Below are 25601 nucleotides of genomic sequence, written 5' to 3' on the forward strand. Positions count from 1 at the left end.
GAAATTATCACAATATTTCATTTTTCAATGAATCCCATCGACCTTTTCCTACACTTTTATAAAAAGATATAGGGGAAGGATTCACAGTGTCAGCCTCTTAGTGGGAATTTTAGTTCCTTCAGAATAGACATTTTAAGGTTTATTTTTGAGAGTGAGAGAGAAAGCATGAGTGGATGACAAGCAGAGAGAGAGAGGGACAGAGGATCTGCCGGAGGCCGCGCCGGCTCCGACAGGTCCAGGGGTCCCTGAAGGATGGACGGTGTCGACGAAAGAGAGTGAGAGAGCCCCGAGATCCTTTCTGATCACCAGGCAGGCATCTCTGTCCTGTCGGTTTTGGTGTCTTTATTTATAGGTTAAATGATAACATGACATCAGAAAAAGGAATTTTTACAATGGGTAGCTCTTTGCGATAAGATGCTTTGGAAAGTGTACAGAAGCAGGTTTTACAGAAATATTCTTGCAGAACTATTCCAAATTATAGCGAGGTTAAGTAAATCTTATAACTAGAGAATTAGGGTATTCTTAGTAAAAGACAGGATACATATTTGTTCTAAGTTAACAACGCTAAGGTTAGGTCATAGGTTAAGTGTATAGATGGGCTAAGAGTCATTCTGTCTGACTCTCAAATGTATGTTTTTGAGTTGGTTAATAAGTTGTTTGTGGAAACCTATTTGATGCTGAATGTGTGAAACACTATGGAGGCCCTAAAAGTGTCAGCCTTTGTTTGTGGGTAATGTTTTAGCTACTCTTATCTATCCTCATCCCAGCCACCTGTAAGGGAGGGTGTTTGCAGAAAGTAGGCCTTGGGGAAGGGACTGCCATACATCACCAATTAGGAGAAGGTGTAAGTATTAACTTAAGTTCTGCCCTTATCTGTACCTTAACTCTAAATTAGGCTCTTTGTCTCAGGGCCAGGCTCAGTTGTAATTCTTGTGTTCTTAACCCCCTGAGTCTTGGATCTGCAAGACCCTCAGGAAGAGCCTTTTGACAATCATCTGTGGAGCTTTCATCTAAAATCTCTCTTGTAAAGGCAGGAATATCCTTTTCCTTATGAGGTATCTGTGTTCAGAATATTGGTCTGATATGGAATATTGTGAGGCCTGGTCAATACCAGCACAACATGAGCCAGTAGTAGCAGGAGATACCAGTTTTCATTTCTCATGGCAGTAGCTGTGCAAACACTGCCATTTCCTTGCTGTGACTGCCATCCATAGAGGCCAGTGCGGCTCCCGGCAAGGATCTAAAGTGGGCTCTATGCTGAGAGCAGAGAGCTCGATGCGGGGCTCAAACTCCCAAACTGTGAGATGATGACCTGAGCTGAAGTCAGATGCTTAACTGACAGAGCCACTCACATGCCCCTTCAGCATAGACATGATGCCACTAGAAACCCTACTTACACAGAGGCAGCTACTTGCTCATGAGTCCTGTCTTGGTACATCTTTGGATTGCAGGTTAAGCAAGAGAGTAATTATAGGTCTAGGAAGAACTGGGTTCTGCAGCTAAATTATTTCCTTGTTTTTTGGCAGCACATACCATACATATATTCATGTCATCATAGCAGAACATTGGTAGATACTCAAGTAAGAGCTCAAAGAGAAATTTTGTTCCATTCATGTGAAGAGTGGAATATTTTCCATTTGTTCTTGTCAAAAAAATGTTTAAAACAAATCATCACAGCAAAGGAACTAAAAATTGAAATAAGAAATTCAAAAGCAGTCAACATAGCAACACGTAGGTGTTTTTGCTACATTGTGATGTGTCTGAAAATCTTCACATTCTGCAAAATGTGCTGTAAGTGGCAGGATTCATTCATAGGAAAAATAAAGAACAAAGCTTTCAAAAAGTCTTTGGAACTGTAGCAACAGCTCTAACAAAAATGATCATTTCTACCTGGAAAGATAATGTGGCTCCTTCAGCCAGTGGTTCTCATGTGGCTGGAGGTTGGCAGAGCTGGTATTTAAAGTTCTCAAATGAGGGATGCCCCAGTCAGTTAAGCATCCAACTTTTGGTTTCAGCTTGGGTCATGATCTCACATTTCATAGGTTCAAGTCCCACATTGGAATTCTGTGCTGACAGTATGGAGCCTACTTGGGATTCTCTCTCTCCTTTCTCTCTCTCTGCCTTTCCCCACTTTTGCTGTCCTTCTCTCTCTGAAAATAAATAATTAAACTTTTAAAAATTAAAAAAATAAAGTCTTCAAATGATAAAGGCCATGTGCTGGCAACCCTTTCACTAGAGCAGCACAGGTGGAAGTAATGGTGGACACATGAAGCAGAGCTGTATCTCTTGGGGAAAACGATCCTGTGTGCAAGTGCTCTTACTTAATTTTCTTAGGATAGAGCTGAAAGAGATCCTGCTGCCAGTGATACCAAAGCTGAGAATTTTTTTTCTCTCCTGCTGAGGATGATACTTCTATTTCTACTATTCCCTTCCCCTTGCCTGGGGAAAAATGTGTATAAATTATATTTACATCTTTCCCCTATTTAGCCCATAGGGGACTCAATAGCCCATGAGTTCTGTTGTGCAGAGTGCATGTAGTAACTGAACAGACTGTTGATCAAAATAAGTTTTCTTAATTAAAATGCAATTCACACTTGTAAAGAACTGGGAAGTAGAAGTATAAAGGATGAACTGAATCCATTTATAAGAAATAACCACTGTTTAAAAAAAAAACTGTGATCTTTCTGATCTTCTGTCTGTACATACTATTATAAAATTAGGCTATAACATGGTTATGATGGTAACCTTTATATTTATTTATATTATGCATATTTTCTACTTTGTTAATGAGATGTCAAAAATTTGAATCATAGTTTATTTAATAAGACTTCTGCTCTTGTATGATGTAGTGTTTTCACATAATGGTAATAATTTACATGTAAAGGTTTTGATCTTTAATTCCTTAGATCAGGATTAGATTAGATTAGGCTAGATTGTGATGGAGGAAATTACTGGGTGTGTTAGACCATTAGAGCTGCTATAACAAAATACCATAGACTGAGTGACTTAAACAACAAGCATTTAATTGTCACAGTTCTAGAGACTGGGGAGTTCAAGTTCAAGGTGCTAGCAGACTTGGTGTCTTGTGAGAGCTTGCTTCCTGAATCACAGACAGTCATTTTATTGCTGTGTCCTCACCAGGTGGAGAGTAGAGGAACCTTTCTCAGGTCTCTTTTATAAGTGCAGTAATCCCACTCCTGAGGACTGGACCCCTCATGACTTAGTCATCTCTCAAAGGCCCTACCTCTAAGTAACATCATGCTTGGGAGTTAAGTTTTAACATATCAGTTTTGGGGGGAACATAAACATTCAGTCTATAGCACTGGGTCCATAGGTATAAATACTACTTTTTAGAACTCTGACAGTAGGAAACTTCTATTTTTTGTGTTTTTTAAACATAAGGACCTTAATATAAGAAGAAAAATAACCAACAGTAAGTTTGGTATTGTGGCCCCTCTTTTTAAAAATTAATTAATTAAATAATTTTTAAATTTACATTCAAGCATATAGTACAACAATGATTTCAGGAGTAGATTCCTTAATGCCCCTTACCCATTTAGTCCATCCCCCCTCCCACAACCCATCCAGTAACCCTCTGTTTGTTCTCTGCATTTAAGAGTCTCTTATGTTTTGTTCCCCTCCCTGTTTTTATTTTTGTTTCCCTTCCCTTATGTTCATCTGTTTCATATCTTAAATTCTTCATATGAGTGAGGTCATATGAGATTTGTCTTTCTCTGACTAATTTCGCTTAGCATAATACCCTCCAGTTCCATCCACATAGTTGCAAAGCAAGATTTCATTCTTTCTGATTGTGTGGTCCCCCTTTATTATGGGCATATCATTCACTGAAATGTTAGCATGTTATTGAGTCTCTGTTGTTCACAAGTGTAAACACCTACGTTGTAAGTATCTCATTCAGCACTTTCTGGATTCTTAACAGATCTGGTATGTGAAGTCTCTCTGTCATATATACAGGTTAAGTCAAACATTAAAAAATTATCTTGCTCACTCAGACTCCTTTAACTTAGTCTAATTCTTCTCTATATATTTGCTTTCCTTATTTTGTTTCTATGTCCCTCCCTTAGCTGTCTTATCCTTGGCTTATGATTATGTCTGGTGATGACTCCACTTTAAAGGTAACACTAAACCCCATCCCTAGTTCAAGGTACTCTATGGCATAAAACTTCCTGTAGGACATCTGAGGCAATTTGAGAGAGGGGAGAATGCACTGGGACCCACCTTTCTAGTTTGAAGTCCTTGTGCATAAATATGTGCAGGATGGTTAAGAGTAAAGGATTTGGAAGTAGCAATTTCTGGATCTGAATGCCAGCTCTGCCTTCTTGGGCAACGAGGTGCGTGGTGGTTGAGTTGTCCATAGCAGCAACAGTTGGGTACATTCAAATAATGGATGCTGGGCAGTTTGAAAAGATAATACGCAGCTTAGCATCTGTTTGAAAAGAGATGTAAAGACAGAATCTGGCTGAGTCACATCTCAAATGAAGTGATAGATGAGCTAGTAGTCAATCCACATGGTTCAGTTTCTTTCCACTGCAGTTTCAAGGTAAAGTAACATAATGGGGGTTCTCAATAAATTGCTTCTTTCAAGTCTTTGGACATTTATGGGAAATTACTTGAGAAAAGCAAGTAAGTCCAATAAAATAGAAATAGATAGTGGCGCCTGGGTGGCTTAGTCATTTAGACATCCGACTGTTAATCTCAGCTCAGGTCATGGTCTCATGATTCGTGAGTTCAAGCCCCACATGGGGCTCTGTGTTGACAGTGCGGAGCGTGCTTGGGATTCTATCTCTCTTCTCTCTCTGCCCCTCCCCTGTTTGTGTGTGAGAGTTCTCATTCTCTCTCTCTTTCTCTCTCTCTCTCCCCCTCTCTCCCCGCCTCCCCATACCCCTCTCTCTCCCTCTAGCTCCCTCTCTCCCTTCCTCAAAATAAATAAAAACTTAAAAAAAAAATAGAGGTAGATATATGTACTAAGGTTTCCAGCAACTGTAGACAAGACAGGTTACTTTCAGTTCTTTGCTTTATTATTTTTTAAATTTAACACTAATTAAAAAGTTGACTCTTTTCTCTTTTCAGCCAGCATATGTCCCAAGGAAGCTAATCCCAATAACAGTCATAAAACAAGGTAATTTGTATGAGTCTGCTCTGGATATGTGTTTAGAACTATTTTTTCTATTTTAATTGCAGTATAGTTGACAGTTTAGAGCTAGTTTTAATATACTTTTTCACTGTTTAATATAATTAAACCTAGCACATTAAATTTTTTTTTCTATTTTAAAACAAAAGTGTGAAGAAATCAGTGTGTTCTAGCAAATTAGAACTTGATAATTTTGGCTCTTTGACCTATCTTACCAATAGGTCAAGTCTTGGCAAATCTCACTGGTTGGCAACTAGGGACAAAGCAATCATAACAAGTATTAAATTTTTAAAAACCAGTTGAATCTGTGTGGCTTTGTTCAGGGTTAAGTTAGCATACATGAAGAAAATCACTAATAGGATGTTTGGATTAGTGAAATGAAAACTATGGTTTAGTGTCCCCTTAGGAGAAGTAAAACATCCAGTTTTTGAGAATTATGATGTCTTACACCATTTCAGTATCCAGTTGTTTTTGTTTTGACTTTCAGTTTTTCAAATTATCAAAATGACTCCATTATTTCCCAAAAGTTCTTGGTAACTTGGTAATTTTAAGTGATTGGACACTTAAAAAATAATTAATCATTTTAAGAAAACACAGTGACTTAAGTATATTCTCAAAATAGTATCAGTATTGGAATAATCTAGATGCTTTGATAATATACATTTTCACTTTTTAAAATTTACTGTATTAATTGCTTCATTTTGTGCTATTTCTTTAACTTGGGTAGGTTGCAGGGGAATAGAGATGAGGAAGGAAGTTTTCAACTTGTTAGAATGGAACACTTTATGATAGAGTAATAACCTTTCATTACTAACGGCGTAGGTGTTAAGGTGAGATGTGCCTTCCAGTCCTTCCATTGGCTGTGTACCAGTGCAGTTACTTTCTACTAATTAAAAAGTATATCCAGGCTTCTCCAGTGCAGATTTCTTCACATCACATTACAGCTATTTACTGCTTCCTGACTATTTTTTTCCCATCACACTCTTACCTTTTTCTATTTCAACAGTGATTCAGAATGTTACTCACAGGGCTTCAACTAAATCCCCAGATAAGACTCCCTTTGGAGGAACAATATTAGGTGAGTGTATCTTGGTATCTATACTTACATTACGTAAGCCCATTTTTTTGATAATAGGGCCCTTATGGAATTTTACTCTGTTAGCAGGTCTATTAAATTCATACTGGTTCATGTCCTTTCAGCATTTAGCATCCTGGCTTGTGACCATTCCAGGCTAGGAGCCAAGAGATGCTACCTCTATTATGGTGTGTTAGAGAAGCATCTCTAGCTCAAGCCTAAGGGGAGTGATGGCACCCATCCTACCTGCCTCATAGTGTTGTTGAAGTCAGGAGGGAGTCCCTGTTGTATTCAACTGCTCTCTTTAAAATCATTATTAATAATAGGGGCACCTGAGTGGCTCAGTCAGTTAAGCGTCTCCCTCTTGATTTCAGCTCAGGTCGTGATCTCGCAGTTTGTGAGATGGAGCCCTGCGTCTGACACTGCGCTGACAATGCAGTACTTGCTTGGGATTCTCTCTCTCCCTCTCACTTGAAATATACAAATAAACTTCAAAAGTTATTATTAATAATGGTGTTCTTTTTCACTACACATCTTAAAGAGCCATTTTACAGTTTTTGAGTCTGGATTAAAAGCCAGTATTTTGTAGTTTAGTTCTGAATATTTAAAAAAAAACTTATTTAAAAGGTACTATCATATTTTATTTTTCACATTTTAGATTTGGGTTAAAATTGACTAAGCCAAATAATTACTAAATCGCATAGTTTCTGTTAAGTGATGCTCTGAGCTTTATTTTATGTCATGATAATTTTCTTCCTCTTACCTTATTCTATTTCCTTGCAGTCCACCTTATTATTCCAGGTCTCAATGAAACCACTGTAAAACTTCCTACATCCATAATGCTTGAGATTTCAGATGCAATCAAGACACAGTTAGGTAAGCAGCAATGTTGTATATGTGAACTTTGCAGGGAATGAGTACTAACAGTGATAATCCTAGGATATCCAAGGAATCTATCAAATGAGCTGTTTGGGTATCTTAAAGTAAAAAGTAAGGAAAAGGCATATGAACCATTGATGGGAATGTAAAATGGTACAGCTGCTGTGGAAAACAGTATGTTTTTTGGTATTTGGACATCTATGTTCACACCAGCATTATTCACAATAGCTAAAACATGGAAGCAACCCATGAGTCCATCAGCAAATGAATAGATATGCACATTGATGTTTATAGCACCATTATCTACAATAGCCAAATTATAGAAACAGCCCCAGTGTCCATTGACTGATGAAAGGATATAGAACATATAAGAGGTGTACATGCGCATAAACACACACACACACACACACACAGGAATATTATTCAGCCATAAAAAAGAATGAAATCTTGCCATTTGCAATAACATGGGTAGAGCTAGAGAGTATTATACTAAGTGAACTAAGTCAGAGAAAGACAAATACCAAATAATTTAGCTCCTATGTAGAATATAATAAATGAAAGAAATGAGCAAAGGTGAAAAAAGAGGGAGAGCGAGAGGGAAACCAAGAAATTGATTCTTAACTATAGAGAACAGACTGATGGTTACCTGAGGGGAGGTAGGTAGAGGGATGGGTTAAATAGGTGATAGGGATTAAGAAGTGCGCTTGTGATGAGCACTGAGTACTGTATGGAAGTGTTGACTTACTATATTGTACATCTGAAACTAATATTTTACTGCATGATAACTCACTGGAATTTAAATAAAAACTTAAAAATTAAAAAATAAAAAACCCAAATGCATGGATAAGCAAAATGTGATAGATACGTGCAGTGGAATATCATTCAGTCTTAAGGAGGGAAATCTGACACATGCCACAGGATGGATGAACCTTGATGACATCATGCTAAGTGAAATAAACCAGTCACAAAAAGACAAATACTGTATAGTTCCACTTACATGAGGTACCTAGAGTAGTCAAATTTACAGACAGAAAGTATAATGGTGGTTTCTAGGGACTGGAGGGAGAAGGGGAATGGGGGATTAGTGTTTAATGGTACAGAGTTTCGCTTTTATAAGATGAGAAGAGTTCTGGAGATGGATGGTGGTGATACACACCACCAATATACACATTATGAGTATATTTAATATTACTGAAGTTAACACTTAAAATGGTTAATATCCTACATCTTATATATATTTTACCACAATAAAAATTTGGAAAAAATATATTAAGAGTCAGAGAGATTAAAATGTTGAAAGTATTTATTTAAGTCACATTTTGTAGGCAAATAGTTATTGTATATTATATGAACTATATTTGTATTTAAAAAGTGAAAATTTATGAAATTATCCAAAATACATTTATCTAGGTAAAATTTTCAAATAGAGTGATTGTTAGAAAATTATTGTACTATACTGTCAAGGGCGCATTAGATGTTGTCGGTGAGAACTGATGTAGAGGTCAGGTATGTTAGAATTATTATTTACTTGAGATAGCTATAGCCTCCTACTTCTATAAATAACTTGACATAATTTCAGTGTTTAAAAACATAAAAAATAACATTTTGGAGAGGGGGGGAACAGTGAAACCCTTTAAAAGGAGCCCAGGGAATAATTAATTGTGGTGTTCAGCAGAATAAATTAGTTGCTGCATTTGAGAATCAAATTAGTCAGGATTGTCTCTATGATGCAGCATCTCAAACTTGGGAGAGCATCAGAAGTCCAGGGGGCCTTGTGAACACAGACTGCTCAACCCACCCTCACAGTTACCGTTTTGGTAGATGGGGGGTAGAACCTGAGAATCTGCCTTTCTAATGAGCACCCAGGAGATACTGAAGCCACTTGTCTGAGAACCACACTTTGAGAACCCCCCCCCTCTACAGTCTCTAGAGAATGTCTTGGGCTATTGATAAATATGGAAGGAGATGGCATGATGCAGTAGAAATTGAACAAAACTAAAAAATACCAAATATTTTCTCTGAATTATGCACTAGCAAAGAACTTTAGTACTTACTATAATGGTGAGTTACACAGGTCCTGCCCATGACAGGACCCCACACTTTATTTTTCCTGACCTTTGCTTGTTTAATGTGAGGCAATCAGATTGGAACAGTTTCAAAAAGTGAACTCTTAAGTTCTCCTTAGCTCTTTATTTGAGGATTTACTGGAAGAAGGAAAAACAAAGCCTTGAGTAGAAGAGACTTAATTTGTAGACTGAATAGTCCTACCAATTTTAGAAAAATTTTCAGAACTTACACATCACCCTTTTATTAAGATGTGAAAATATTTGGCATTCTTTGTGATTTTGTGCATCATTACATTTTTATTATGAAATGTTTATACCTAGGTCCTAGGATGAGTTACCTCTAAGAATGTAGATAAGTGACTTTAGATATCATTTCCTTTATCTGTACATCAGACTTGATTACCTCTGTTTTAGCTATCAAACTCTGTGACTAAACTCTGCATCATCTAAATGCCATGCTGGGAGCCAGGAACCTTCCAAATTCAATTTCTGCAGTGAACCTATATTTGGAATCCAGTGTTCAGTACTCTTAAACTTACCTGTTCCCAGTCCAGAGCCTATATACCTTGTCCTGCTCCTGGGAAAGTCTTGTTTATGAGGAGGAAAAAAAGTAACTGGCCCATCTCTTACTGATGTGATTCCTAATCCATCCAGCACAAGCACGAGAAATTGAATTTGTGAAGGAGGCTGAAAATGAGCAGTTTTTTTTCCCAGAACACTGCTGTCCGTTTTGAAGTGGGAGATGTTTTGTTCCGTAGTCTTGTGTGATCTTTCCCAAATTTTTTGGTTTTCGTGAAGTTCCACATGCTGCCTTAATACCAATTCATCTTTTTTGTTTTCTTTAGAGAATTACATAGTGGATTTGTTTTGTTTTGTTTCTCCTTTGTTTCTCTGATATAATCCATTAAAGCCTCAGGATTGAGTGTGATTTCAATAAAGAAAAAGTGTATGCAAACAGTAAATATAATTTTTGACTTGTTTTTTTCTGGGGAAACACTGACTTAAATTTAACACATGACAAATTTGTTGTACATTGAAGAGTTTGATAGCTAGTATATTTTTAAATGTCCAGTAAATCCATCAAATGTACCATCTTAAAAGACTACATTTAAAAATTACATTTTAAGGTTACTGGGTTTTTTTAAATGAGAAGAGATATTGCTTAAATAGTGCTTTATACTACCAAGGGAGAAATAAAGTTTCCTGAAGTTATTTAACACTGCAGTTCATAAAAGTACTATGTTTTTGAGAGGGTAAATCCTAAAAATAATATCCTCATTCCAGCAGGGCCCATCATGGGACATCAAGAAATTAATAGCTTTTGTTCTAAGAACACATGTGTGAATAATGAATGAAATAAACAAGAAAACTAGTATTACACACACCCCTCCCAGGGGTATATAAAGGGTTTGCCAAAGCCAAGACTTAGCCTGCCAAAAATGAAAGGAAACAACCATGTTGAAAAAAGGTACAGAAGAATCAGAGAGGAACGGGAATTTTCTGGGTTTTAGGACATGTTCTGGTGGCATTTCACTGTGTTCTTGCCAAGACTGCAGTCGTACATAGTGTCGGTGAATGCTCATGGCTTGATAAGAGACATAAAGGCTCTCTCATTCAAAAATCTCTATCTACCAATTTCTCTCATGTCTGAAATGGCATATCTAGAAACACAGTATGCCTTTATAAGGTATTAGTGATGTGTAAAGAATGCAAATGTCTCTTGGGAAGGTAGTTTACCATTTTTTTTTTCCATTAACAACCTAATTTTACGTTAATGTGATTGCCAGCTGAGGACATGTTTTTAGTACAAGGAGTAATTCAGAACCTTGTTTGAAAAGACATCTACAGGTTAAAATAGATAAATAGTCCTAGTCAGCCAAGGAAACCACCAAGAATGTAGGCTATTACACAGGAAAGAGGATTACCAAAGGTGTCTTGAAGAAGAGGACACTGAAAAAGAAAAAAAAACATTTAAAAAATCCTTATAGTGTCACATTAAAAAAAAAAAAAAACTTCCATGGTAAACCTTGAAAGTAATAGGACCAGAGTTCATAAAAATCTGGAATCTGAATGTTTTTTCCTGTGCTAACAATCACAGTGGTTCTAAACAAAAGCTGTCACAGCAACAGAAGAAAATGGTGATTAAGCTTAGAAATTTTAAAAATGAAGTTTATTATAAATTTCTACTGCATCTGCTTTTTAAATTATTTCATAGAGTCCCTCTCTATGTCCTGCTAAATTAACTGAACAATGGTATTTAATATTTTTGTTGTGCAGGAATGCTGTGCAACTTTATGTGTACATGAATCTAAAGCACACACAACTGTTAGATGTGGCAAGTACGGTAGCACTTGTGACCTCTGTTTGTAGCATTTAAATAATTACTGAAAATAATCAGCTCTGTGTAAATATCTGTTGTAGACCTCCATGATACAGATTGAAAACTAATTTGCTTCTATTATCATTGTGAAAGAGATGGCTTTATAATTGTCTTGAAGTCCTTCAGAATAAATATTGTGTAGCCCATGTTACCTGATAAGAAAATGGTCTTTACAACAATTATGTGAACTACAGAAGGAAGCTTAGAAAACTTTCATCCTCAAAGAACTTTGAGAGAATCGTTTAGATCACTAGTTCTCAGTAGAGGGCAGCTTTGTCCCCCAAGAGATAAGTGGCAATATCTGGAGACATTTTTGATTGTCACAGTTGTGGAAGTGCTAATGAAATCTGGTGGGTGGGTAAAGACCAGAGATGCTCCTAAACATTTGAGAGCACACAGCAACCACCAACCCCCTGCCCCTGCTGCCCTGCCAACCAACAAAAAATAAATTATCCAGCCCAGAATGTCACTAAAGCCAAAGTTGAGAAACCCAAGAAGTTCTGAATAGTCTTAGGACTGTAAATTTAAAAAAGTATATCACATATGATTATACTTATTCCAAGGTTACGTGATTAGGGTATCTCAAGGATGAATTATTTCATGCTACTAGACTTTCAAAATACTATAAATAAGTCATTGATTCAGGGTGCTGAATAGCTGAATCAAATTAATCCTAAGTGCATTTTTAAAGTAAGAAATATCTTAATCATTGGGGATCCCTGGTATAGAAATGTACTTTCTGTAAAAAACGAATACCTAAATCAAGAAGATGTGGTTTATCTATACAATGGAATACTACATGGCAATGAGAGAGAATGAAATCTGGCCATTTGTAGCAACATGGATGGAACTTGAAGGTGTTATGATGAGTGAAATAAGTCAGGCAGAGAAAGACTGATACCATATGTTTGCACATATAGGTGTATTAGGAGGAACTTAATCAAGGACCATGGGGGAGGAGAAGGTGAAAAATAGTTGGGGAGAGGGAGGGAGGCAAGCCATGAGAGACTCTTGAATGCTGAGAAACAAACAGGGCTGATGGGGGTGAGGGAGAGGGGGAGGGGGTGATGGGCATGGAGGAGGGCACTTGTGGGGGTGAGCCCTGGGTGTTATATGGAAACCAACTTGACAATAAACTATTATAAAAGAAAAAAAAGGATACCTAAAATTTAGAAGAAAATTTCCTAAATAGTTTTCTGAAGAGGTTAAAAACATGGGAAAAACTATTTTATTGTTGATGGTAAATTGCCACAGAGACCAAAAGATTAGTGTTAACATGTGGCTCAAATAAATAGCTGTTATTTTTTTGCCAAAAATATTTTTAAATATCTTAGTTTCCTATGTGTGTTATTTATTTTTCTCAAATTTCAATGTCCTAATCTATTGCTTTTTTCTACTATGTATAATAATGGAAAATTTCTATGTATTCTTTGTTTTAATTAGGAATACTCACATATAAAATTCTAGGGAGTATTTGCAACACAACCTCTGCTTTCCAGAAACTCCTATTTATGAATCAGAATGACTTAAAAATTATCTCAAGTATTGGGTTGTGATTTTCTTCTTCATTGAAATAAGAATTTAAATCTTAAAGAATTACCTAGAATTAAAGAGATGAAATTCTGAAGAATCCCTGGTTGAAATACCCAATAACTTTGTTGACACCCTGGTGGGAAGAATTAAGAGCAAAATAGTGTTCTTGAAATAATACGTAACTTGGTTATGTTTTCAATGAATTATATTTGGACACTGTGTTATGAGGAAGTGAGGTGAGTTGTTTGTTCTCTGACTTTATAGCTAAGAATGAAACATTGGCATTACCTGCTGAATCCAAAACTCCAGAAGTAGAAAAACTACCAGCACAGCCCATAACAGGTAATGAGATCCCTATGTTGTTAATTTTTAGAGAATAAATATTTTTTGAAATGATAAATGATTGACAAGCTTGCAGTTTTTTTCAGTGAGGGGCCATTAGGAAATTAATCTTCTTCATAAGTACAAACAAAGAGATTGTAGGTCCTTAATTTAACCTTTGGAAAACCACCTGATGCAGAAGGAACTATTGAAACTTATGACTCGTATGTAATATGGAAGCTGTATTTTTCACTCGCAATGAAAGTTGCCACTTCAACATTCTAAAATATTTTTATACTAAAATGTAATAATATGGTTTTGGTGCTTTTCTTTTTTATGAAGACATGAACTCGTTTTTCATTTCTTCACTTTTGCAAGTGGCCAGTTTAGCAAAATGCCATTATCCCTCCAAAATCTGTAGCTTAATATCTATGAAGGCAGCCTGGAATCATTTAATTGTTCTATGGAAGATAATGAAAGATTAACAACCCAAATAAAAAGAAGATATACTAGTTCAATAAAAATACTTTCAGGAATAAATGTGGATACATTTTGCCCATAGTGGACCAGCTGTTACTAACAAACATTCAGCATTTCTTCCTAAATGAACTGCCCAAGTTCAGTCCACTGGGGACATGTTATTCTCTAAACCACAGAGTTCCTGCCAGAGCAATACCACTTTATCCAAGACCCAGTGAAACAAACATTTGCCTAGAATTTCCCCAAATCCACACTTAGCAAAATATCTCCAATCTAAAGTGAACTTTTTCATCTATAAAATTGCCATAAATTGAAATATCAATGACATTTACTTTGTACTAAAGTCTTGGATTCATAAGTGGCCCAGAAAAGATAAAGATTGGTGGAGAAATAAAATAACTTGATTTCACAAAACCTATTCAAGTGGGAATACTTCTTCCATAGTAAGAAGTATATGCTTCTATCTACATGGGAGATGGACCCTCCATTCCCCACCTTCACAGGTGTGGGGCAAAGGTAGAAGCTATTTAAGATGCTAGAATAATCTATTCAAATAAAATTGCTAGGTAATTTTTCTAATTTCAATATAATTTGTCAATACCAAGAAAAACATAGGCACAACTCAGTGGATGACTCCAAGTCTTTTTCTACCCCAAAGATTGTACCATTTTTTTCCCAGTTAGACTTTATTCTCTTAGCACAGTATCTGATGGGAGAGTCTACAAATTTCTTAGTTCTCTGCCAATCCGTATTCAGGGTTTTCTACTTCAGAAACACTTAGGCAAACACCACGCCTCATTATTAAGTGTTGTGTTTATTTTGTGTCTTTATCCTGCAAAATTTTGGAGTCATTTAGCTCACAATTCATTCCAAATCCCAGTGATCCTGGTTCTTATTTACCTGAGCTCATCTTTGCCTTTGAACTAGCATTTGGAACAGCTTTTGGCTGAGCGTTTGAATCCTTAACATAATTTCAACCTAGTTCCAAGATTTGCATGTTGACTACAGTATGGAACAGAGAAATATTTAATGTAATAGTTCTAAATAAACCTTTTTGCCTTGGGGCAGTCTTTTATTTGCCCATTTATTAATTCATTTAATAGATACTTGTGACATGCTTACTTTACACCCAGACATTGTGCTAAGCCCTGGAAATAATGAGAAAGAAAAAAGCAGTCAAGTAAAAAAATATGATTAGTAAGTGCTTTCATGGTGGCTAGTTCAATGTGCTTTTTGGAACACATCGAAAGTGCACCAAACTTAGCAAGCAAGGGTTGGGAGAAGTGTCAGCTCAGGCGCCTGGGGCAAGTCAAGGAGTCCTTCACGAACTTGAAAAGGATTGGTGTATGTAAGTGTCCTTTAACTAATTCTAACTGGGCAACAAAAACGCCTTATGATCTTTGATTGCTTCATCATTTTATCTTAATTTATAAAGTTGTCTTTTTTTACCTTCCAGTGACTCCTGAGTCAGTGCCAAGAACCACGAAACCCACTGTGTCTAGTGCATTAGATATTTCAGAAAAAACACTGGGTAATTCTAAGAACTTTTTTTCTTGAATAATTCCCAACACTCATAGAAATAAAAAGTAACTCCAGTGCCTTCATTCCCACCTCCTGGATTTTCCCTGCCCTCTTACTGGCAGTAGTTAACCTTCCTATTTCTTGGACTAATTCCATTAGAGAATGAACGACATGCTTTGATCCTGGTGACTGATATTCTAGGCAGCCCCAAATACTAGATGCAGACAACACACACCTTTTACTAGTCTCTTGGGATGTATAGAAAAAAACCAGAATGCCAGCCTTTTAACCCACAAATCTTGCAGGGGTGGGGGAAACCTGGAAGTCTTGACTGTGTCTGTGCTTTCTGTTCGAATAGGCTTCCCAAATCTTACGTGCACTACACTTTTGGAGAATCCCAAGTGTTGTGACTTTTAATAAGAATTTCATGTCATGCAAGTTAGCTGCTTCTTGGCCCAAGAGAGTCTAACTTGCTTTGTCCTTTTCTGCTGAAGAAAAGGAGCAGCATGCGTTTTCTTCTGTATGTGTGATGTTGATGTTCTATGTCACACCACACCATTTGAAGCTATACCTTTACGTTTTAGTAGCTACGCAAAGCTTTTCTTGGAGGAGTCAGCTTTTTCCGTGAAAGGCATCAGCTGTCCGGTGCACCATGTGTTATGAGCATGCTTCACATGATTATGTGTTAACCACAGTGTCAAATCCTGCCTCAGGGAAGTGCTGACGCAATTTTTCTTTATTTTAGTTCTCAGCGAAAGGACCCCGGAAACACTACAAACTATTCTAATACCTAGGTTTGAATTACCACTGAGCACTCTAGGTAAAAATTATTAAACATTACATCTTGTTATTACCTTGGAAATTTTATGCGTGCTTTAAAGAAATTCTTAGGCTAATTCATTCAAATTTATCTTTTCGTAGGAAAGAAGGGATGCATATTTTATAGAACAATAAGCTCCCCAATATCGAGCCCTTAAATGTTATAAAAATTTTATAATTTAGGATCCCAAAGAGTCATTATGACAAATATTTTAGTGGGTTTTCTTTTTGGCAGTCATATTTTGATATTATATTTGATTCTTTTTATTCAAAATCACTGTGTCACTGAATAAATTATTTTCTCTACTTTTTCTAAATATCTTTTTACTCAATTGCTTCTCCTGACAGAGAAGATATATTTATGATATGTTTTGCAGACTGCTTCTTAGAATTTATTTATGAGTGCAATATCAAAAATTGTTGGAGGGGGAGCTTAAATATAAAGCCATGTAGTTACTGAGATTCTGTCTTTAAAAGTCAGCAGATGGACATTTTTGAATTCAGATGTGTTTAGCGCTTGATTTGAGTTAAAATGAAATATATCTAAGGGCAGACATACACATAATTAAAGAAATTAGGAAAGTCATTTTGTAAGAGTGAAAGGGAGAACCCAAATTCCTCAAATGTAGCAGCTCAGTTATAAAAAAAATAGAATAAGAAGTTTGATTATAATAGGCATATTGAAATCATAAGAATAAGAAGTACAACTAACAACAATTTACTTGACATGAGTCATTTGCCTTTTTGTGTCTTTTTTTGTTGTTTTTGCAAGCTTGAGAGTGTGAAAAATCTTTTCTCTGTTCCGTGTACCTTAGGTTGTAATATATCTTATATGTTTTGTTGCAGCTCCAAAAAGGCTTCCAGAATTTCCTCAGGCAAAAACATCTTTCCCTTTTGAGAAACCTGGGGGCACCTTGGGTAATAACAGCATCTTAAACCTAGTGTTAAGATGTGGGTGCGGATTCCTCTTAATTGTGTAGGACACGTTTACTGGATCCTATTTCAGCAAACCTCAATGTACTGATAAATTTGGGTAACTCAACCAAACAAGGGATTGATTTAAAAAACAAAAAAAAACCCTATTTAATGAAATTTTCTATAAATTCAGTAACAATCATCAATATGTTAATTTTATGTGGATTTAGGTTTTGTCCTCAAAAATGTTGAGGACCAAATTCTGGTCTCTTTCTGATCACTAATTAAATATTCTCTGGATGGATACATAATGATTTCCTGACTTTTGATTGAAATAATATGTGCTTTTAATTGCAAGCTTCTGGTAGCCACTTACCCATACCAGCAACCTATATCTATCCTTTTCTCCTCTCAAAAAATAATCTTCAATGAATTCCGTTTCTTTTTGCTGTAGCTTCCATTGAAAAGCCACGGATTGTGCCTACAAGTAAAACATCTGAAGATTCCAAACCTCTCCCACCTCAAACTGGTAATTTTCTTCCTTTTTAAAAATCAATTGGAACAACAGAATGAATAACTTCTCTTATTTTTATTTTTATAGGTTCCCTAGTTGATTATCAAAATACCTGTAGTAAACGATAAAGCTATAATCCATTCTTGATACTTGGAGGAATGTCGTGTTTTTCTCATGCGAAAGCAAAATGGTTTTGTATTTGTTTTAAAACTCTGTGCTCTAGGTGTGCCTGGGTGGCTCAGTCTGTTAAGCGTCTGACTTCGGCTCAGGTCATGATCTCATGGTTTGTGGGTTTGAACCCCGCATCCGGCTCTTTGCTGACAGCTAGCTCAGAGCCTGGAGCCTGGTTCAGATTCTGTATTTCCCTCTCTCTCTGACCCTCCCCTGCTCATGCTGTCTCTCTCTCTCTCTCTCTCTCTCTCTCTCTAAGAAATAAATAAAAAACATTTAAAAAAAGAAAAAAATCTCTGTGCTCTAACACCTGGATACATAATTAGAAGTATGGCTAGAAGATGAACTATGAATTGGCACATGGATTTTCTAGAGACCTCTAGTGACATTGAGAACAGTAACAAAAATAAGATATCTTGGGTCTGATTCTGATGTGTATCAGCTTAATGTTTCCCTTGCAGATGGATATTTGCTTTTTATCCAACAAGAATATTCAGTGAACATTTGAGAGCTCACTATGTGCAGGTCCTTGCTAAGTCCTAAAATCTGTAAGGTTATTGTGATAAAGAGGAAAGACCACAGGGCTTGGCATTAATAATGGACCTTGATTCCAGTTCTGGCTTTCCCATTAACAGTATACTTTAGCTCTTATTTCTACTTTCCTGAGTCTTAGTTTGTTCTTTTATAAATGGTGACAATTGGCTTTTTTCCTGAGAATTCTATGTCCCACCACTAAAACTGATGAGGGAGACAGCTTCCTGTTTAAAAACAATAACAGATTTTCTTAATTAAAAAGTTATTTCCTATACATCTTGTCTTTGTTAGGGGTCTAGCAGCTAAAGAGAATAGTCAGCATGTGAGAATTAATGCGAAACCCTCAGAAACCACTTGGTGTGATTACGTCCATGATTTTTGTTTTATTTGTTTGTACTTAATTGTTGTACATCTCCTAGTTGTGATTTGAATACATATAACATAGTATATAATGTCGTTGAAGCTCATGCAATGAAGTTAAGTACACTGACATTTTGTGGTATTTCCAAAGGATTCCAGCAGAGTACTGTTTTGAGAAAGCATGAGAATGAGCCTTCAGAGGCATAGATGTTAAATTATCCCTTCTCTGTTACATGCATTAGGCTCAGATTTTAGCAAAAGATAAAAGGATGGCATCACATGAAGTAAGCATGTCTATTATAGTCTCCACTAGTTTTCTCAAGTGGGAAAATGCTTGAAAGTTGGTGATGGTTGTCTTTGAATCCAGAGAAGTTTCAAATTGGGTCTTACTAGGGCTTTGTTCCCCTAATCACTGACCCTGAAACTCTAATGCAATTACTTAATGTGGGTGCAAAAATATCTTTAGCATTCCAGGTCACCTGCGTTTGGTGTAGAGTTTCATTTGGAGCCATCCCACAGGCACAACTGCACTGTGATTATGGAGCAACAGCTAGTCCGTGGACCTCTGTGGTGGTTTATCTCCTGCCTTGTGGCCTGCCCGGCCTGGATCCCATGTCCTTCATGAGGATTATGGCTCCCAAACCAAACTAGGGCCAACTCAACTAGATAAACACTTCCGTCCCTTTCATGTCTTAGCTTTTGTGTTATTTACCTTGGGGGCATAAAATCACCTACATTTCCCTCGAGCAGCCTGTAGTTTTTTGGTGTCTATGATTATTCAAGAATGAACTGACCAAACCTCAAGGAAACCATTTATGAAATTTTAATGCCGAGGACATGAAATATATATAAATGCCCAAGCTTTGGGGAGTGAGGAGAATATGTTGGTAAGGGAGGATTGTAGGGTTACAAAGAGTCAAAGAGAGATGAGATTAAAGATCTTAATAAGGGAAAGGTTCCTTTTGCCTTTAATTCCAGAAAGGAATATTCTGGCCTTGCTCTGATGGAGTATAAGTAGTGGCTAATGCAGCAGGAAGAGCTTACATTATTCAGTTACCTCACTGCTGCCAAAGAACTTCCAACTTTGGCTGCCAATCCCCTCTGGATGAAGTGTTGGGGCTTGTCATGGCTGTGACAGTTCAGTAGGTAATGATTTCAGGCATGAGCATTGGCCCTAGAAACTTGTGAGCCTCCCCTCACAACATTTAAATTTTATATTTCTGCTACTTCATATGCTCCTTGAAGCAGCAGCATTGGCATCCCTGGGAAAATTGTTAAAAAGGCAGATTTGGGCTCTACTCCAAATCTACTGAATCAGGATCTGCTTTTTAAACAAGGTCTCCAGGGAATTGGTATGAATGTAAAGTTTGAGAAGCAGTGTGTTATCACTAATCTCTAATATTTCACATGTGTAGATAAGAATCATCAAATGTAGTCATTGTAGGATGAGAGGTCTCAAGTCAATATAAGATTGACTTCTCAAAGTGGGTGACTAAGTATGTCTTGTTTCTAATAATGTACACAATGCTTCTATCTCTTATATAAGTGTTGTGCGTGGCATCTCCCTAACATGTTAAAATTAGGGAGCCAGGGGCTGCTTTTCTCTTAAACAACCATTAAGTGTGACCTTATCAGAACCTTTTGTAGAATTAATTTTGCTTCAACCTGTACTGGATTTGTTTTCCATATTTACTTCATGTTTTGTATCAAATGATCAGAATGCCTGCTCTCAAAAAGATGTCTGTATTTGGAATATAAAAAAGCTGTATGGAAATTCTAATTTGCATGCTGATTATTGAAATCCCTAGGTCAATTCAATAGTTTATGAAAGAGTGAACTAGGGTATTTGGAATTTAGAATATCCCAGAAAATCTCAAAAGTGTAGTCATCAAATATATTCTTTCCCACTTTTAGCCTATTTGCCCTAACCTTAATACTGCATTTTTTAAATCTCATATTTAGCATTGTATTTTGTATTAGACCTTCTCTAAAGTATGTTGAAGTGGGATTGATTCTTTTATTCCCTTGGCAAACCTAATTTTTCTTAAAGTTTAGAAAGGAGATGATAGAAGTCTGCTCTATAATTATATACCAGAATGTATACTCTAAAATAAATTCTATATTTTTAAAAAGTTGACCACATTTTTAAAATACTTAAGTGCTTATAACAATCATTCAGCAAAGAAAATGTTTCTGATAATGTGACAGAATTGGTCTTAGGTTCTATTGAAAAGTGGCCAGTTGACTATCATTTCTGTGTTACTATAGAATGACTTCTAGAAGAGTAGTGTACCTTACACTGCCCCCCCCCGCAAAGAATTGTGCATTTGCACGTATGTGCATGTACTTGTTGAATTACCTCTTCATTGAAATAATATAATTTTGAATTTACACAGCAGTTTTCTATTAAGAGATTCAAAGGGTTGTATGTATACCATCCTATTGATCCTCCAGAAGTCCCTGGAATTAAGAGATTTACCATTTTCTTTTAAGGAGACAAGTGAGAGGCTTGCCCCTGAATGAAGAGAGGAGCAAAAACTAGATCCTCATTCATTTCTTTCCAAAGCTTCTCTCTATCAAACCACTCCATGTTAAGAGTGAAATAATGTCATACAGTTTACTTTAAAACTTTTTCTTGAACAGCTTCCCAACAGAGTAAATGTTACTAGGATTAGGTGTCTTCTAGATTTTTAATTACATTAAGTGGTCTGTGAGAAAGACTGGCCAGTGTCTGACATTCATTCTTATTGTGATTGTGATCACTAATCTGTGACCTATGCAGAGAGACAGAGCTGGGTTAATAACCAACTTAACTATGTAGTGGTTATGTGACTTTAGACAAGTGATTTAACCTCTGAGAGCCTCAGTTTCCTCATCTATAAAATGGAAATAAAAATTTTTTCTTTGGGTATTATGTCTTAGAAATAATGTGTGTTAAAAAAAAAAGGTATAAGGGACGCCTGGGTGGTTCAGTCAGTTAAGCGTCAGACTTCAGCTCAGGTCATGATCTCACAGTGCATGAGTTCAAGCCCCGCATCAGACTCTGTGCTGACAGCTCAGCCTGGTGACTCCTTCAGATCATCTGTCTCCTCCTCTCCCTGCCCTTCCATGCTCATGCTCTGACTCTGTCTCTCAATAATAAATAGAAATGTTAAAATTTTTTTTAAAAAAGTAAAATGTAAGTCACTAAATCTAACTCACAGTACATGAGAGGTACCCTGTCATCCCTTCCGTAATACAATGGACTCTTGGATTGAATGCATCCCCTTCCTACCACACTGCCCATCCCAAACTTCCTGAATTGCTGCAGACACTCAATTATAATAGTAGTAGTAGTAATACAATAACAGATGACTAAAAAAAGGAAGGAAGAAGGAAGAGAGAAAATAAAAATACTCTAAGCTTGCACATAAGCTTACCAAATGATTCTTGGGTCTTCATTTTACTTCTTTAAACATTTTTTAAAAGAATGTAAAGGGTATGTGCACTGTTATTTAAAGAGGCATTACCCTTATGGAATGGTCTGATGTCTTATTCATCCCGGGCAGGGATGTATCACACAATTGCACTGTTGAGTTATAGCAGCAACATGAATCTTGCTATAAACTGGGCCTGAGACCCTTCCTAGGCCCAGGGAGTAAAATAGTGCATAACTAACTTGCCCTGTTTTCCATGAGCATCAAAGGTGGGGGAGAGGCAGCATAAATGTTGTATATGCACCATCCCACTGCTGGGGCACATGCATCATTTCTCAAGCCCTTATATCATTGGAGGGGGAAGATGGAAATCATCTTTTTGTTTCTGGCTTCATAGTGTCATCAGTGTTAAGCCTCCTTAACTTAGTTGATCATCCACTTAAAAAGACCATTACTTAGTACCAGGAAAATTTTTTTTAAATTTTTTAAAGTTTATTTATTTTGAGAGCATGAATAGAAGAGGGGCAGAAGGAGAGGTAGAGAGGAAAAACCCAAGCAGGCTCCATGCTGTTATCCCAGAGCCCGACTCAGGGATTGAACTCACAAACTGAGCTCATGATCTGAGCCAATACCAAGAGTCAGATGCTTAACTGATGGAGCCACCCAGGTGCCCCAGAAAAGATTGTTTTAAGTTTATTTACTTATTTTTGAGAGGGGGAGAACAAAGTGGGGAAAGGGCAGAGAAGGAGGGAGAGAGTAAGGATCCCAGGCAGGCTCTGCACTGACAGCCCAATATGGAGCTTGAACTCACGAACCATGAGCTCATGATCTGAAACAAAGTTGGATACTTAACCAACTGAGTCACCGAGCTGCCCCTAATACCAGGAAAGATTGAAAGTGAGATCATGGTGAGATCATGACCTGAGCTGAAACCAAGAGGTGAGCGCTTAACTGATGGAGCCACTCAGGTGCTCCGGTACCAGGAAAGATTTATAGATCAATTCAGACAAAGAAAATGATTTCTTTATATATAACCTAAGATGATCCGACATGTTTATTTTCATCCTTAAAAAACTCTACTGCCGGTTCTTTCTCCAGTGTATCCAGACTAACTGATTTTTCCCTCCAAATGTACTGTGACTTAATATTAAGATGATTCCTTCTTCTGGCATAATTCCTTCCTCTTGAACAATAAATAGTTATCCTTAGAAGCTTTCCCTTGACAAGAGAGTCAAGAACTGAGAATGATCAGCCTCAGTCTTTTCATTAGAATCTACTTTGAGTGCTTCCTTTAGGAATTCATCACTAACTATTTTCAGTACTTTGAAGAACTTCAGTAAATTATTATATGCATTTAAGCTATATAAATCATTTGAAGACCTGAACACTGAATGATCACACACAGGAGTGGTATACTGGTTGGAAAATTGTGGTTTGCTCAGAGTGGTTGAAAAGAGATTGAACTCTATCTACATTTGGACCTTACCTCCTCCCTGTGAGGTGCTGATGAGCACAGATCTGGCCCACCCAACTAGATTAAGCCCTAGAGAGGAGAAAAAAATTGATGTGAGTGGTGGTGTTGATGCTTTCAGAGCAGGAAAATAGGATTCAAGTGTAGCAGATGGTTTGCAGATTCACTGTGGCCTCTAAGAGATTTACAGCCTCAGCCTTTGGTTTTGCTTCAGGAGCATTTTCTGGTAGGCATTATTTTCACAAATTTCAAGTTCAAGCAGAAAGATATTTTATTTTTCCATCAACTAAGGAAAGTATTATGTATTTATTTAAGTGGTACTGAGAACTGTGTGTGTGGTGTCCATAAATGCTTTTCTCATCCAGCTATTTGTTGATAGCCCTTTTGTATCTTTCCATAGCTTCTTCATATATGTCTTTAGGATTCTATTTCCATGGCAAGGTATGGCCACATAAGCATATGGCAGGTAATTAATTGTATAGTAGAGGAAGAGATCTGTCTGCACAAGTATGTGTATCATAAAATAAAGAGGCCTATTCCTTTATTTTCCATTCATTTATTCATTCATGTGTCCTTACTAAAAGCATAAACTACTCAACTGTCAAACTGTTATTTGTTCATTGTAATGGCCATCTTGCAGATTAACTATTAAATCTATTAATTAATGAAATAATTATTTCTATTTTGTTGAGTCCCCACCATGTACCAGGCTCTGGGGTAAAATAAACCTTGGAGTGCCTCATGAACATGACTGACTCAATTTCTATCCTAACGAGGCCTTTTATCTAAGAATTTGATTAAAAAGAGAAGTCTTTCACACAGGTACTAATATTCATGGAATTTGAATAGAATAAATTGATAAAATCTTGATAATTGGAAATGCCTTGTCTGTGTGCCATTATGTTTCCAGAGCAATATCAGAACATTTTTATGATAGAGCTTGCATCTAATCAGCTTTTAAAAATCATTTTTTAAAAAATGTACAACTGGGGTGCCTGGGTGGCTCAAATGGTTAAGCATCGTACTTCGGCTCAGGTTATGATCTCATGGCTTGTGAGTTTAAACCCAACATCGGGCTCTCCACTGAGAGCACAGAACCTGCTTCAGATCCTGTCTTCCTCTCTCTGCCCAAAAGCACTCTCTTTCTCTTTCAAAAATAAACATTAAAAAATAAATGAAAATGTATACCCAACAAAACATAATTTAACAATGTGGTTTTAGGAAGTTGTGAGCAAATGAGCAAATGCTAATGTGGCTTATTTCATAATAATTTTTCTGAAAACTACAAAAGTAAAATTCAGTTATGATAAGTCATTACTGTTACTTGAAAGAAAATAATTGCTTTTTCTAACCTTTGAATTGAACTACCCATTTTACTCGTATTAAATTGGTTCTGAAACTTTTGGTCTCATTTATGTTTTGTGAATGCAAGACTAAAGATAGTGCTTAATGTCAAATAGGAGCATTTCTTCCACATTGGTGATAAAAAATATTTGCCTCTAAACAATAATTCATGATAGCATGTGGAGTGTCTAAAAGACAGAAGAGTTTACTCTTCACTCTTAGCTATCTATCACTTTTATAGCTGGAGTAGCCTTTTAAAAGCCAAATTATCTAACCATTTGACATATTTTACTCTGGTATAGAAATACATATACAAGAATTTTGTGAAGAAATCAAGAGCTGTAGATTTTTGTTTAATTTATTTTTGAGAGAGAGAAAGAGAGAGAGCATGAATGTGAGAAGGTAGAGGGGCAGAGAGAGAGAATCCCAAGCAAGCTCTGCTGTTGTCAGTACAGAGCCTAATATTGGGTGATCTCACAAATTGTGAGATCATGACCAGAGCCAAAATCAAGAAGAATCAGACACTTAACCAACTGAGCCACCCATACACCCCAAGAGCAGTTGATTTTTAGAGAACTACATTTTTGACACTGTTCTCTCCTCCAATATCTATTATTTGAGAGTCACCAAAAAAGTGTGTTAAATTTTTT

General features: G+C 36.6%; 1 protein-coding gene across 1 annotated transcript in view; it reads left to right on the forward strand.

The window, feature by feature from the left end:
• ABI3BP (ABI family member 3 binding protein) overlaps positions 1-25601 on the forward strand; it is a 204694-nt gene that overhangs the window by 56241 nt on the left and 122852 nt on the right. The window contains exons 7-14 of the mRNA XM_077774920.1: positions 5092-5140; positions 6159-6230; positions 7011-7103; positions 13350-13427; positions 15343-15417; positions 16153-16227; positions 17073-17144; positions 17596-17670. Coding sequence (XP_077631046.1) covers positions 5092-5140; positions 6159-6230; positions 7011-7103; positions 13350-13427; positions 15343-15417; positions 16153-16227; positions 17073-17144; positions 17596-17670 — 589 coding nt within the window. The remainder of the gene's footprint in view (positions 1-5091; positions 5141-6158; positions 6231-7010; positions 7104-13349; positions 13428-15342; positions 15418-16152; positions 16228-17072; positions 17145-17595; positions 17671-25601) is intronic.

This window comes from Crocuta crocuta, unplaced genomic scaffold, assembly GCF_008692635.1.
Source record: "Crocuta crocuta isolate KB4526 unplaced genomic scaffold, BGI_CrCroc_1.0 scaffold6, whole genome shotgun sequence".
NCBI lineage: Eukaryota > Metazoa > Chordata > Mammalia > Carnivora > Hyaenidae > Crocuta > Crocuta crocuta.